The 13,215-nt window shown below is 32.4% G+C and overlaps 1 protein-coding gene across 1 annotated transcript in view; it reads left to right on the forward strand.

The window, feature by feature from the left end:
* Window positions 1-4,611: 4,611 nt before the first annotated feature.
* The window catches only part of LOC127715614 (glycine receptor subunit alpha-3-like), a 77,040-nt gene continuing 68,436 nt past the window's right edge, over window positions 4,612-13,215 (forward strand). The window contains exon 1 of the mRNA XM_052221711.1: window positions 4,612-4,918. Coding sequence (XP_052077671.1) covers window positions 4,854-4,918 — 65 coding nt within the window. The 5' untranslated portion in view covers window positions 4,612-4,853. The remainder of the gene's footprint in view (window positions 4,919-13,215) is intronic.

The raw sequence follows: 13,215 nt of genomic DNA on the forward strand, positions 1-13,215 counted from the left end.
TTCACATGGTCCTTCGGACCAGGTGAACTAAAAAGAGCAGTTTACATGTACTACCATATGGTTCAATATTAAATGTCCATCTGTGGCAGCCATCTTGGATTTCTGATCGGCACCAAAATCATAAAATTTATCAAGGACTAATATCTGATCATTTATGCATAAACTTGAATCAATATGACAAACGGTTTCTCCGTAAAAGTTGTTTGCATTTTTCTCCATAGGGTTCTATATTAAACCATGTCCGGCTGTGGCAGCCATATTGGTTTTCCGATCGGCACTAAAGTCATAAAACTTTTGAAGGACCATTATTTGATCATTCATGCACAAGGCCAAGACAAAATGTATGTTTCCTATTACACACTCATGGATTTTACATCTCCAGCGCTTGACTTTACATCTCCAGCGCTTAATTTTACATCTTCAGCGCTAGACTTTTCATCTCCAGCGCTTGATTTTACATCTCCAGCGCTTGATTTTACATCTTCAGCGCTAGACTTTACATCTCCAGCGCTGGACTTTACATCTCCAGCGCTAGACTTTAGATCTCCAGCGCTGGACTTTACATCTCCAGCGCTAGACTTTACATCTTCAGCGCTGGACTTTACATCTCCAGCGCTAGACTTTACATCTCTAGCGCTAGACTTTACATCTCCAGCGCTTGACTTTACACATCTTCAGCGCAGGACTTTAAAAGACACTTTATAATCTGTGTGAGACCAACAGGGCTCCGTACTGCACAGTGGGTTGACCGGGATTAAGTGTATGTATTCAACTACCACATGAAAGTTAGTTAAACTTTGTTGGATAGGGACAGATATTTTGCATGGCAAATAGAATTAACAGCAAGACTTAGTGTTCTGTAACGGTGGAAATCGTGTCACCTTCCTTATACGAGACTTCGGATTTAACTTTCCATTTCGACGTGATTGCGTATTTATGCATCCCACACAGCCAAGCGAAAACTATACTTTTTAGCATGGATTTTATCTCTGTCGAATGGTAGCGAGGACGGACCACATTTCAATGACCCAATCATTCAGTTGAGATTATTCATTAATGAACATCGACATTAAATAATGATTAATTGTTAATCCAGATTTTGAAATTTCATCTTCACTAAAAATTTTCTTACTTTCCAGATATAGTTAATTCTATTGAACTAGTTGGTACCTTAAATGTAAGACATTTGACTACAATTACAGCTTTAAATTGTAATTATACAGTCACGTGTTCCCTTCTTATTTTTTAGCTAAACTTGAGAAAAATATGCCCTAAAACGTTAAGATATAATTAAATGAAACATCAACAAATGTTTATCAGTCGACGACTGATATTAAGTATTCATTGCATAACATGAATAGCAAAAACTTTTGAACTAGAAAAAAAGACAAAAGTTACCAAAACCAAAAGTTGAAGGGAGATATCAAACACCATAGCCCAACCAAAAAAAAGGCCGAAAAGACAAACAGCAGTGCTATAAAAACTTAGATTTAGCAGAATTCTACATATTTCGGTTGATCCTGATATTTTTTTTCTTATAATATATTTCTGTTTCTTTAAAATTCAAACTTGCCTTTATATAGCGAAATTTCATACAGATAAATCTTAAGAGTTTTTAACATTTGTAGTCCTATATCCTGTCAATATTTCTGATTGTACAAATCAATGGATTTCTCAGACTGCTTGTGACGTCGTTATATCAAATGCATTTGATATGAACTGAAAAAACAGCGTTTATTTATTGAAATTGGCTATAAACTAGCTTGCAATACCGTGAGTATTCTTAGATCCGTTCTGTGTGTTTTGTAAAATTTGTGACATTTTTTTGTTGTGCTTCGTCAAGCCCTTTCCATTTGATATCTACCTCTGTCCCATGTCAGGAGGATTTAGCGTTCATACACACATTTAACTCCGCAACTTTCTCCGTGTGCCTGTCTCAAATCATGACCAGTGTTACTAGTGAGGACCTCAATTATGGCTATCTTTAGTTGCGCGTCTGCAATATTTGTTTTTCGCTTGTTGTTTTAGCATAAATCATACCGTTTGATTTTTTTTTAATTGTTTCACATCTCGTCATGCCTGTGCCTTTTAGAGCTTACTATACGGTGTTAATGTTGTCGTTTTTGAAGGCCGTCTGGTGACCTCCGTCATCTTTTTGGTTGATAATTGGTTCATTAGCAATCATAACACATCTCCTAATTTCTATAAAGTTACATTTTATAAATTATAAATTACGAGTTATATCAAGATTTTCAACTATGAAATGACGAGTTATACTGTTGTCATCTGGACTTCTCCTATCTGGCAGTTGTTTCCTAATTAATGCTAAAGAGGGGCGTCTGAATGGTTGTGTATGATGAATAATAAATGCGCAGCCATGTCGGAATCGGATTTTGAGCTACACTTTATATAGGTTATAAGCTATTCATTTCTGGAAAAGATTTTGATTTTCAAATATTTTGGCCTAGAGCATCACTGAAGAGACATTATTTTCCCAAGTGCTCATCTGGTGCAGAAAAATTAGCAACATTCATGTTATTAATCCGATATCTCGAGTAAGGATAGTGCTCCTATCTAGCATTTCCACTACCTTTTATTTCAAACGGCAACCAACATATCTCGTTCTTATACCCTGTCGATCCAATTTACAGAGCATAACTATTGAATGTATTGTTGTTTTGTTCTGATCCCCAATTTGCATGAAATAGTTGTCACTGTACGTTTAGCCCAATCAAACATTATCAATATAAACCCATCATTTGAGACAACCAAAGATATGAAAAAGAAAAAAAAAAAAAAAACAAAAACAAATCATGGGATATATTTTTCGTGTGCGCATGACTTATTACTGAAAAAAAATTATCCGATAAGATCAAGATAAAAAAAAATTTAAAGCCAACAATATAAAACATTAAAGATCACATAAACTAAAAGTACCTGAACAGAACAACCAAAGGTTCTTATTGAGGGTAGTCATCTCAAACAAACAAAGAAAACAACTTAAGTCTGGGAGAAAATGATTTATTAACTAGTATAAGTTGTAATTGGCTTTGAATTAGTTTTGAGTAACTGCGAGTACTCTTATATCGATACTGTGCGTCTATTGCTCTTATGTTAGGTGCCAAGTACCGACCTTTTGAGTTAAGCCAATTGCTACTGATTCTTTTACAGTTTGTTCTTTTGTTGTGCTGTTACACCACTGTCCCAGGTTAGGGAAGGGTTGGCGCCTTTAAACATGTTTAACCCCGCCACATTCTGTATGTGCCTGTCCCAAGTCAGCAGCCCGTAGTTCAGTGGTTGTCGTTGGTTAATGTCTGTCGTACCTGTATTTGTTTTTCTGATATTGTGTTGTTATAAATAAGGCCGTTATTTCTCTCGTTTGAATTGTATCGCATTTGTCATGTCGGGGGCTTTTATAGCCGACTTTACGGTATGGGTTTTACTCATTGTTGAAGGCCGTACGGTTGCTTATAATTGCTCACATTCACTTCATTTGAACAACGGTGGATAGTTGACTCATTGCCAATCATACAACATCTCCTTATAATAATAAAGAGATTAACATTAAATTCCCATAGAAATGTCATTTGTTAGTTTAAAGAAAAAAACAACATCGTTCACAAAACCTAAAAAATATATTGTAAAAAAACCCCGTGAATTTCAGAACATTTCGTAAAAAAATCAGATGTTTGAATTTTTAAAACCATCCTTTGATTTACAACGCCCATAGACTGTGAAATACAGTGCATTCAACGGCTTATTTTGAGGAAAGTAACTAAATTAAAAATATTTTACAACTAAATGCATCGACATTCATATTTCGGCTACGAAATTATTAAATAACTTATTAAATAATTATTTGATGCGATTTGCGAAAGTAGTTTACTGCATCTATTTGTAAAATGAGCGTTTTCCTAATGTTCAGTGGAAAATATTACATGTATTCAGGACTGGAACAAATTTAACAATACATCAGTTTCTAGATAGAACTGGGTAAAATGTTGGATATTTGTATAACTGATAGAGAAGAAGGCAAAAGAGTTTGAGCATTTTATTAAGTATTAATTATCCAAGTGCATTGTGTTTTAATTGAATGTGAATTATTAGTTTGCATTATGAATGATAAAGTGCACTATTTCCCCCAAAGCTGGCAATGGAACCCGTTGTGCGGCACGGGATATATTATAAATAAAACATCTCTTAGGTTGATACAATACAGAATCTCTTTAACCAATAGAACGGTATACATTTTTAAATACGGACAAATATACAATCTTCTCTAATGTGTCAATAATAAAAAAAAATAGTATTGATTTTCTTGCATAGTAAAAACTATAAATAATATTATGCAACCATTAACAAAGCATTGTTAAACATATTACAACTTTAATATAATTATATATTTTGCATGGATTCATGTTATTCATATTGGAGAGAAGAGCATTGTAAAGATTAGAAGCTAATTTTTTGCAACACGAGATTCTGTCCAGACAATTGACATAAATACAAACCTTTTTTCCCTCTTTTGAAGTTTTGCAATGACATAATTTAGCATCAATTATCTAATTACACGAATCATATGTAAGCAGGACACATGTGACGTAGCCTGTATGTACTTTGATTTTTAGCCAGAGACGAAACAACTTTTATGCATAATTTGTTATATGTAACAGCTCAAGTGATATAACATCAACTTTTCGCTTAACTTAATGCTATTATTTCTTTACTGACGGTCGATAGTAAAATTGAGTGTGAGAACTATACACTACAATTGCGTATACAAACGGTCGATAATACTATTGAAGTAATAAGTAGGTCTCTTCACAATTAACTACAATTACCGATTGAAGAGGATGGATATAATTGTCACTATTGTTTTCTTTGTTTGCTTAGTAAATGTAGAACCCAAGCTATCAAGGTAAGTTATAATTTATCTAATTATCAAATTATATTGTATATGATACACGCACAATTTATATACAGATACAGTAAATGTAACAGATGCTATGACTATCACATCTGTTTCTGGAATGTTTGATCCATGTAATAAATTAAATTTCCTGTTCTTTGAGCTGATGTAAGCTGTATGTGTTAAATATGAAAAATGGGATCGTCGAATACTGAAAGAGGACTTCACATCTAATAACCAGAATACATATTTAACCTACAAAAATAGACATGACTATATATATATAGCCTTGAAACTCCTCATTAAATCCATGATAGTAGCTGATACTACCATTATTATACATTTAGCTTGCTTTCTTTATTCCAAAAAATTGCCCTATGCTTAATGAAAATTCTGTTGTGGAGAATGCCAAAGTTTTCGTATGTTGAAACAGAAAAACAAATTTGCGGACGTATGTGTAGGTTACGTATTCTCTGGCAAAATTTTTAATCATAGCTGACATGACCTTCCTTTCTAGTGACATTTAAAATTAGTTATTACTTCACCCAGTTCACCAGGTGGATACAGTTTTTATATTCTCTCAATTGTTTTTTTTTCATTTGTTGCTTGAAACATTTTCAAGGAGATGTAAACTAAATTAAGTGTTACTAAATTACCAAGTATGTGCTATATGAATGAAATGGAAATACTGTTGGGATCGATTTTGACCTCTCTTAAATATAACAGTAGAATATTTCGCATGATACCTTTAACACAGTTTCTGATAGAAGCTGTTCTGCACTACAACAGGTTGTGACACTTCCACTCTATAGCAGATTTGACAATTTTACATTAGAACAGATTATGAAAGTGCTATCCTATTACGTTTTCTGATACTTCTACCTGAAAACAGATAGTCTGGACAGTTCTACCATAGAGCCGTTTTGGACAGTTTTACCTCATATCAAATTCTGACAGATCAACCCAAAAACAGATTTTGACAGCTGTAGCCATAGACAGTTCTACCACGGAAAAGATTCTGACATGTCCAACCTTGATAAGTTCTTTGAAAAGATCTTGTATCTTTTTTTACTACTCACAAAACTCATCACCTGCGCTCGCATTGAAATATTTAAAAGGCCAAATCACTAACGAGCATTGAAAACAAATTCTAAATGGTGTGTCAAATAGGGTATAGAACGTGATAGAATAGTTATACGACATATTAATTTGATAGTTCAAAAGACGGGTTATAGATAATTCGAATTTTATGAGCACTAAACTTGCAATAAATTAATTTGAGAAAAGAAATACATCACATGACGAAATGAAAGTTTGTGCACTGTTATCATTTAACATGTATCTATATAATTATGTATATATTGCCATTGATCTTCAGTCGTGTTTTCATTACTGTAAATTCAGAAATTATTGCGATGTTTTTATTAATGCGAATATTGCGACTGTGTGAGTATCGCAATAATCACTCGCATTCTGATATCTGATGCATATATCTGTATGCAGCTTTTTTCTGAAATCGCATAATTAATCTCGCATTTATGTCCATTCTTAAAAAATCGCAATAATCAATGCACGCAATAATTTCTGAATTTACAGTATATAAAAGTAATGAAGAATATGTTATTTACTCATGGGTCGCCATTTACTTAGGTGCATATTGATAGTGAGCCACATTCTGTATGTATGTGCCTGTCCCAAGTCAGGAGCCTGTAATTTAGTGGTTGTCGTTTGTTTATGTGTTACATATTTTTTTTTCGTTCATTTTTTGTACATAAATTAGGCCGTTAGTTTTCTCGTTTGAATTGTTTTACATTGTCATTTCGGGGCCTTTTATAGCTGTTGGGTATGGGCTTTGCTCATTGTTGACGGCCGTACGGTGACCTATAGTTGTTAATTTCTGTGTCATTAAGTCTCTTGTGGAGAGTTGTCTCATTGGCAATCATACCACATCTTCTTTTTTATATAGCTCATAAAAACGTGGAAAGAACAATTAGAGTATCGTCTTTTTTTAAGTAATAAACACCTAATCAAAAATTGAAGTAAGGACTTTTTAAAGGTACAACCAACAAAGGTAAACATGCAAATTTAATATAACTCAAATCGATTAAAGCTAAAATGAAGAAAAGAAGGCAGCTTAATACTTCGATAAGAAATTTGTTGCACCATGGAAATGACGGCCACATCATATGAAGATGGAGCGACCACTTGGCAATAAGCGTTTATTTAGACTAAGTTCATGTAATAAAAACTTAAATCGAAAATCTTCAGTCATGATCATGAATAAAAAGTCGCCAAAGATACCAGGCTTCTGATTTTGCACGCCAGACCACTGGAAGTATCATCTATAAACCATATGGCAAAATAATTATAATCCTGAAAAAAATCCAGCAATTATTCCGAGAGCGTTTAACACAAATATGCGGAAAATAGAAATGAACAAATAGCTGATGCCGATATATTTGTTATCAACTCCCTAGGTAACGATGCATGCATTATGCAAAGATGCGAGCAAGGCATGTATTTACCCAAAAGGGAGCGATGTATTTATTCATCTCAATCAGGCACTATTATAAACAGTCTCACAAAGAGTAAGGCTTGTTCCTCTCTAACGTTTCACCCTTCGGGAAATTAACTTTCATAGGCATCAGGATTAATTTTAGAATATTACTATTTTGATTTACTATTTTATAGACAGTACTCAGAAATAATAAAACCATTGGTTTTTTTTAATAACATTTAAATATCATATTTTATATATGACAGAGGGTTGTTTTCAATAACAGAATGAAATTCGATATTTCTATCATTGTTTTTATATTTTTGTGTATCGTTATCATGATGTATGCAACGAGTACAATGTATTCGTTAGTTGAAGCATACTTATTTCATTTCTTTTTATATCATATTGATTGACTATTTAAGGAAACGTATGAAGTGAAAGGTGTCATACCCAAAATTTGGAATTCAACATAGCTTAAATACTACTAGTATGATAAAGAAGATAATACCTCGAGAAAAAAAATTATTTCATTTTGTACGTTTCATTTCAATTATTTTATGCAAAAGTGGTTATAATGTTATTCCATGGTCCTCGTTCTTGGAGGAAACAATATTTGTTCTTGAAAGTCAATTATTGTGTCGTCTGCAGCAACCATTTGCAACTTTACAGAATGTAACACTGAAATTTTAAGGAGGAGGAAATTGCAGAAATTGTACAAAACTAGAGAGGATTTGCATCTTGGGGGTAAATCCAGAAAAGTGCTTCGCAGCAAATTCATAAAGTGTTACTCCTATTTTCTGCCACCCTTTTCACATCGACGCACTAAACTGTACCTTCCCGATGGTATCATTATCCAAGTAAAGTTAACGTTGCGTCGGAACCGACATGACGTATAACATGCATTTCTAAACCTTCCTTTGATTAGTTTAAAAAATATTAAAAAAAACTAGGGTTCAAACCTTTTAGGATTGAGCTTAGATTGTTTTGAGCAAACTTTCTTTGATCTATAGATCTATAGATCCTCAATTATAGAAACATCATTGGCTGTCTTTTTTTTTTTGTTAGCAGCGTTCCTGATGAATAAAAATCCAGAAAACAAAAGAATAAAAAAAAGCACCAAATGTATATTGACAATGTTATCCTCATATTTAAAAGAATAAAAAAAATCTTTACTTTGTCATTTTCTTTACTGTCTTTTGTTGTTTTATTGACAACTTTTTTCCCAATGCCGCAAAAAGAAATAAACAGAACGTAAAGCACCTTGTTGTTATACATCGATTATAGTGAATTACAACTGCAGAATAAATGTCTTTTTTATCAGGATACAGAAATTTCCAATTATCTCCAAAAAGTTTCCAAATCCATTTCTCAGTTTTATTATATGATTGATAATTAAGAAAAAAATAAACTCTAGAACTTTATTGAGAATTTCGTACTTTTGCTAGAGTGTGTGGTTTACAAAAAATTAATGATCGATGTTAAAATTGAAACACAAAATGTGTACTCGATACTTCCTTTACTAGGCATTACATCCATGGAAGTAACAAATGTATTCATTTGCATAAATCTGTTCATCGTAATGTAAAATTTACAGTATCCACCAACTAAAAATAAATTATTGATTGTAAAATTAAATACAATATACTTGTTAATTTCAATATGAATAGAAATATGTTGGACATAATTATGTCAATGAAACAGCAACCCAACGATCCAAAAACTAAAATATATCTAGAGATCAGCATATCTAATAAATATCTTCTGTATCTATAGTGGACTTGCCTCGTTCTGTTCATGCATGAAGTATATGCCACTAGGCAAAGCCGCATTAATTATAAGTAACCAATAATCATTTAGTGGTCTTACGTTTTAAGATAATGTTGTCTCCTGTTTCGTATCAGAAGCTCCTTCTGACATCAATGGGCCTGCATAATGAACTTTTTATAAGCTAAATACATTTATACAGATGTAGGCCAGATTATTAATGGCTAGACGAGGCATAATACCATTAGGTATAATAAACGCGTCAGAGCGACGCTATATTTCTTTATATCACAATACCGCCATCCGAAAATTGCAGAGCGTATAAAACAATTAGTTTACATTATAAATAATATATAAACCACTCATACCACATCTTCTTATATCTATCTACGACCTCTAAGAATGATCAAAACATTTTAAACAAATTATTTTTGCACTAACTGTCCTAGTATAAATTGTAATTATTTTCTCCTTGATTTATACAAAATATATTGAAAAAAATAATATTACAGCTCTGCAAAATGCATAATTGACAAGATAATGATATAAATAGTTTATGTTTGAATTCAAACAACAGACACAATCTTACTCTGACATAATAGACGATTTAATTATACAGCTATAGAGTAACAATATAAAAAGAAAAAAAATGCAGCGAAATATTAATTAAAGAGAAAAGATAGTGGGAAATGGTTTTCTTATTCTGTTTACTCAATGATTTGAGAGAGAATCCATTTCTCTATTTATTGAATGCCACAATGAGTTGGATGACCGTTATGGAATATCTGTGTCAAATGACCACGGATATGTTCCAATTGTCGTTCCAACGTTAACAATCCCGTCCTCTTTTCCTGTAGTGTGACATCATTAAATGACACTTATGTTTACCTACCATGATCAACATAACAGGTGCACTAGTGCATTAGGATTTTCTTTCCCTTCCGGAGTACCTGAGATGACCACCAGTTTTTGGTGAGGTTCTTGTTGCTCAGTCTTTATGTTTCTATGCCGTGTTTTAAGGACTTGTTTTTGTCTTTGTGTCGTTTTTGAATTCGTTTTGTGACATGGAGCTGGCAGTTTTTCCCCACTTATGAATGTTTAAAGCCTCCTTGGTATCATCCGTTTTATTTTATTATTCTTATGATTACACAGAATTTCTTTAGTTCTGGCAGCTTTGAACATTCCAGTAGAGTTTAACATTTGAGCATATAACAGTCTGAGATGCATTGTTTGCCAATATAATGTTTTTTCTTTCTTCTGTCACATACCACGAGTGAATGAAATTCGTTACAAGTGCAATTGCACAATTAGTGGTTGAGTAATTAGAATGTACTCCATGGAATCCATTAAAAAAAACAATGATCAAACAACGAGAACAAATAACACACCTGGCAGAGCCAAACAAATATTTTTAATCAAGAAATATTATCAGATATTATTTTTTCATATTAGTTTTTAATCTGATTTATTTTTTGGGGTCCGTATAAATGTTGGATATTTATTTAGTTTGTTTTTATGGTAGATTTGGGATAACATATATTTTTTTTTTCTTTCGATTTATGTTTTGTTTTGTTTTGTTGTTGTTAATTTGGTACTTTTCTTTGTGTTTTTTGTTTTTGTTGGTGAGATTTCTTCTATTTACTGACAACGTTTTATGTGTCTTGTGAGGTTGTTTTTAATTGTGAATACCTATAGCTACATATGTGACAAATGTATGTGTTTCTACTGATGGAAACTATTTTTACAGATTTCACATACAAATGTGTGCTTTGAACTTTAAACTTATGGTATTGCCGACCTCTCCCACATGTTTAACAAAATCTGTTTAGATAAATATAAAAGAATTTCAAGGATAGAATAAGTTCATTGATGGTATGACAGTGTGAACAGCGCGCGTGTATATAAGTTTTGTTTTACGTTCTTCACAAATGAAGAAAAACATAGAATAGTCTTTAATTGAATGTACAATATGCTGTTCTTTAAAAGAGTAATAAGGAAGGGTTGAATGCTGAAATTTAAATTGTCTGCAATTTCAAATTATTTTACCCAGAAATGTTTGAAAATGCACAGGGATATCCTAAATCATACGCCACAGAAGGACAGCCGTAGCCATTCGGGAAAGAAAACTAAAAGTCAGACAACAATCCATTCAACAGTACACACTGTTGAAAAGCTAAGATTCAGCAACATATACCACCACCCCTTTTTAAAAATTGGCTGATAAAACGTAATGTTTTTCTTTCTTCTGTGAAATATCACGAGTTAATGAAATTCGTAACAAGTGCAAATTGTTCATGGATTGCTTATCATTGAAAAATATATCCTAGAAGAGAAATGACAACGTTCCAATATCGTGAATACTCAACAGTACTTTTACATAACAGTCTATCAATGTAATTGCGCAATTAGTGGTTGAGTAATTAGAATATACACTATAGACATGGAATCCATCAAAACAAAAAAGAAACAATGATCAAACAACGAGAACAAATAACAGACCTGGCAGAGCCAAACAAATATTTCTGATCAAGAGATATGATCAGATGGTATTTGTTCATATGCGTTTTTAACTTGGTTTACTTTTGGGGTGCGTATACATGTCGGATATGTATTTACTAGTTTGTTTTTATGATAGATTTTGGATAACAGATATTTATTTTCTTTCAATAGGTGGTTGTTTTGTTGTTTTGCTTTGTTTTTTGTTGTTGTTAATTTGGTACTTTTCTTTGTGTTTTTGTTTGGTGAAATGTCTTCTATTTATTGACAACGATTTATGTGTCTTTGAGGTTGTTTTTAGTTGTGAATTCTTATAGCTACATCTGTTACAAATGTATTTGTTTTCACTGAGATTCGAAACTGATGAAAGTTATTTTTCACAGATTTTACACATATGTGTGCTTTGAACTTTAAACTTATGGTATTGCCGACCTCTCCCATATGTTTAACAAAATCTGTTTAGATAAATATAAATAATTTCAAGGATAAAAAAAGTTCATAAGTTTATTGATGATAAGACAGTGCAGACAGCACGTGTGTATTAAAGTATTGTTTGCCTTCTTCACAAATGAAAACAAAAACATAGTATAGTCTCTGATTGCATGTACAGTATGCAGTTGAGAAGAACAAAGAAGAATTGAATGCTGAAACTTAAATTGTTTGCAATTTTGCAATTTCAATTGTTTTTACCCTTAAGTATAAGAAAATGCACAGGGGTGTCCTAAATCATACGCCACTGAGGGACAGCTGTACCCTTCAAGGAAACAAAGACCAATAGTCAAACAACAATCCATTTAAAAGTACACACTGTTGAACCCCAAAATGGCTGATAAAACGGTATAATGTTTTTCCTTCTGTGACATATCACGAGTTAATAAAATTCGTAACAAGTGCAAATTGTTCATGGATTGCTTATCATTGAAAAATACATCATAGAAGACAATAACAAAAGGTGACAAAGTTCCAAAGTCGTGAATACTGAATAGTATTTTCACAGAACAATCTATTAATGTAATTGAACAATTAGTGGTTGAGTGATAACTATGTACACAATAGACACTGACTCCATAAAAACCAAAAAGAAACAATGATCAAAAGTAGCGAAACAAATAACATATCTGGCAGACACAGAATTATCTTTGATCAAGAGATATAATTTGTTCATATGCGTTTTTAATTTGATTTCTTTTTATGGGATTTCTTTTACTTTATTACTGACAACGATTTACGTGTCTTGTGAGGTTGTTTTTAATTGCAACTTCCTATAGCTATATATTTTACAAATGTATGTATTTCCAATGAGATTCGAAACTGATGGAAATTATTTTCACAGATTTAACATATACATATATGCTTTGAACTTTGAACTAGTGGTATTGCTGACCTCTCCCATTTGTTCAACAAAATATGTTAAGATATATATAAATAAAGACAACAGTAGTATACGGGTGTTCAAAAGTTATAAATCGATTGAAAGAAAACAAATTCGGGTTATAAACTAAAACCGAGGGAAACACATCAACTATAAGAGGAAAACAAAGGAACA

The sequence above is a fragment of the Mytilus californianus genome, unplaced genomic scaffold (genome assembly GCF_021869535.1).
Source record: "Mytilus californianus isolate M0D057914Y unplaced genomic scaffold, xbMytCali1.0.p SCAF_9, whole genome shotgun sequence".
NCBI classification, from domain to species: Eukaryota; Metazoa; Mollusca; class Bivalvia; order Mytilida; family Mytilidae; genus Mytilus; species Mytilus californianus.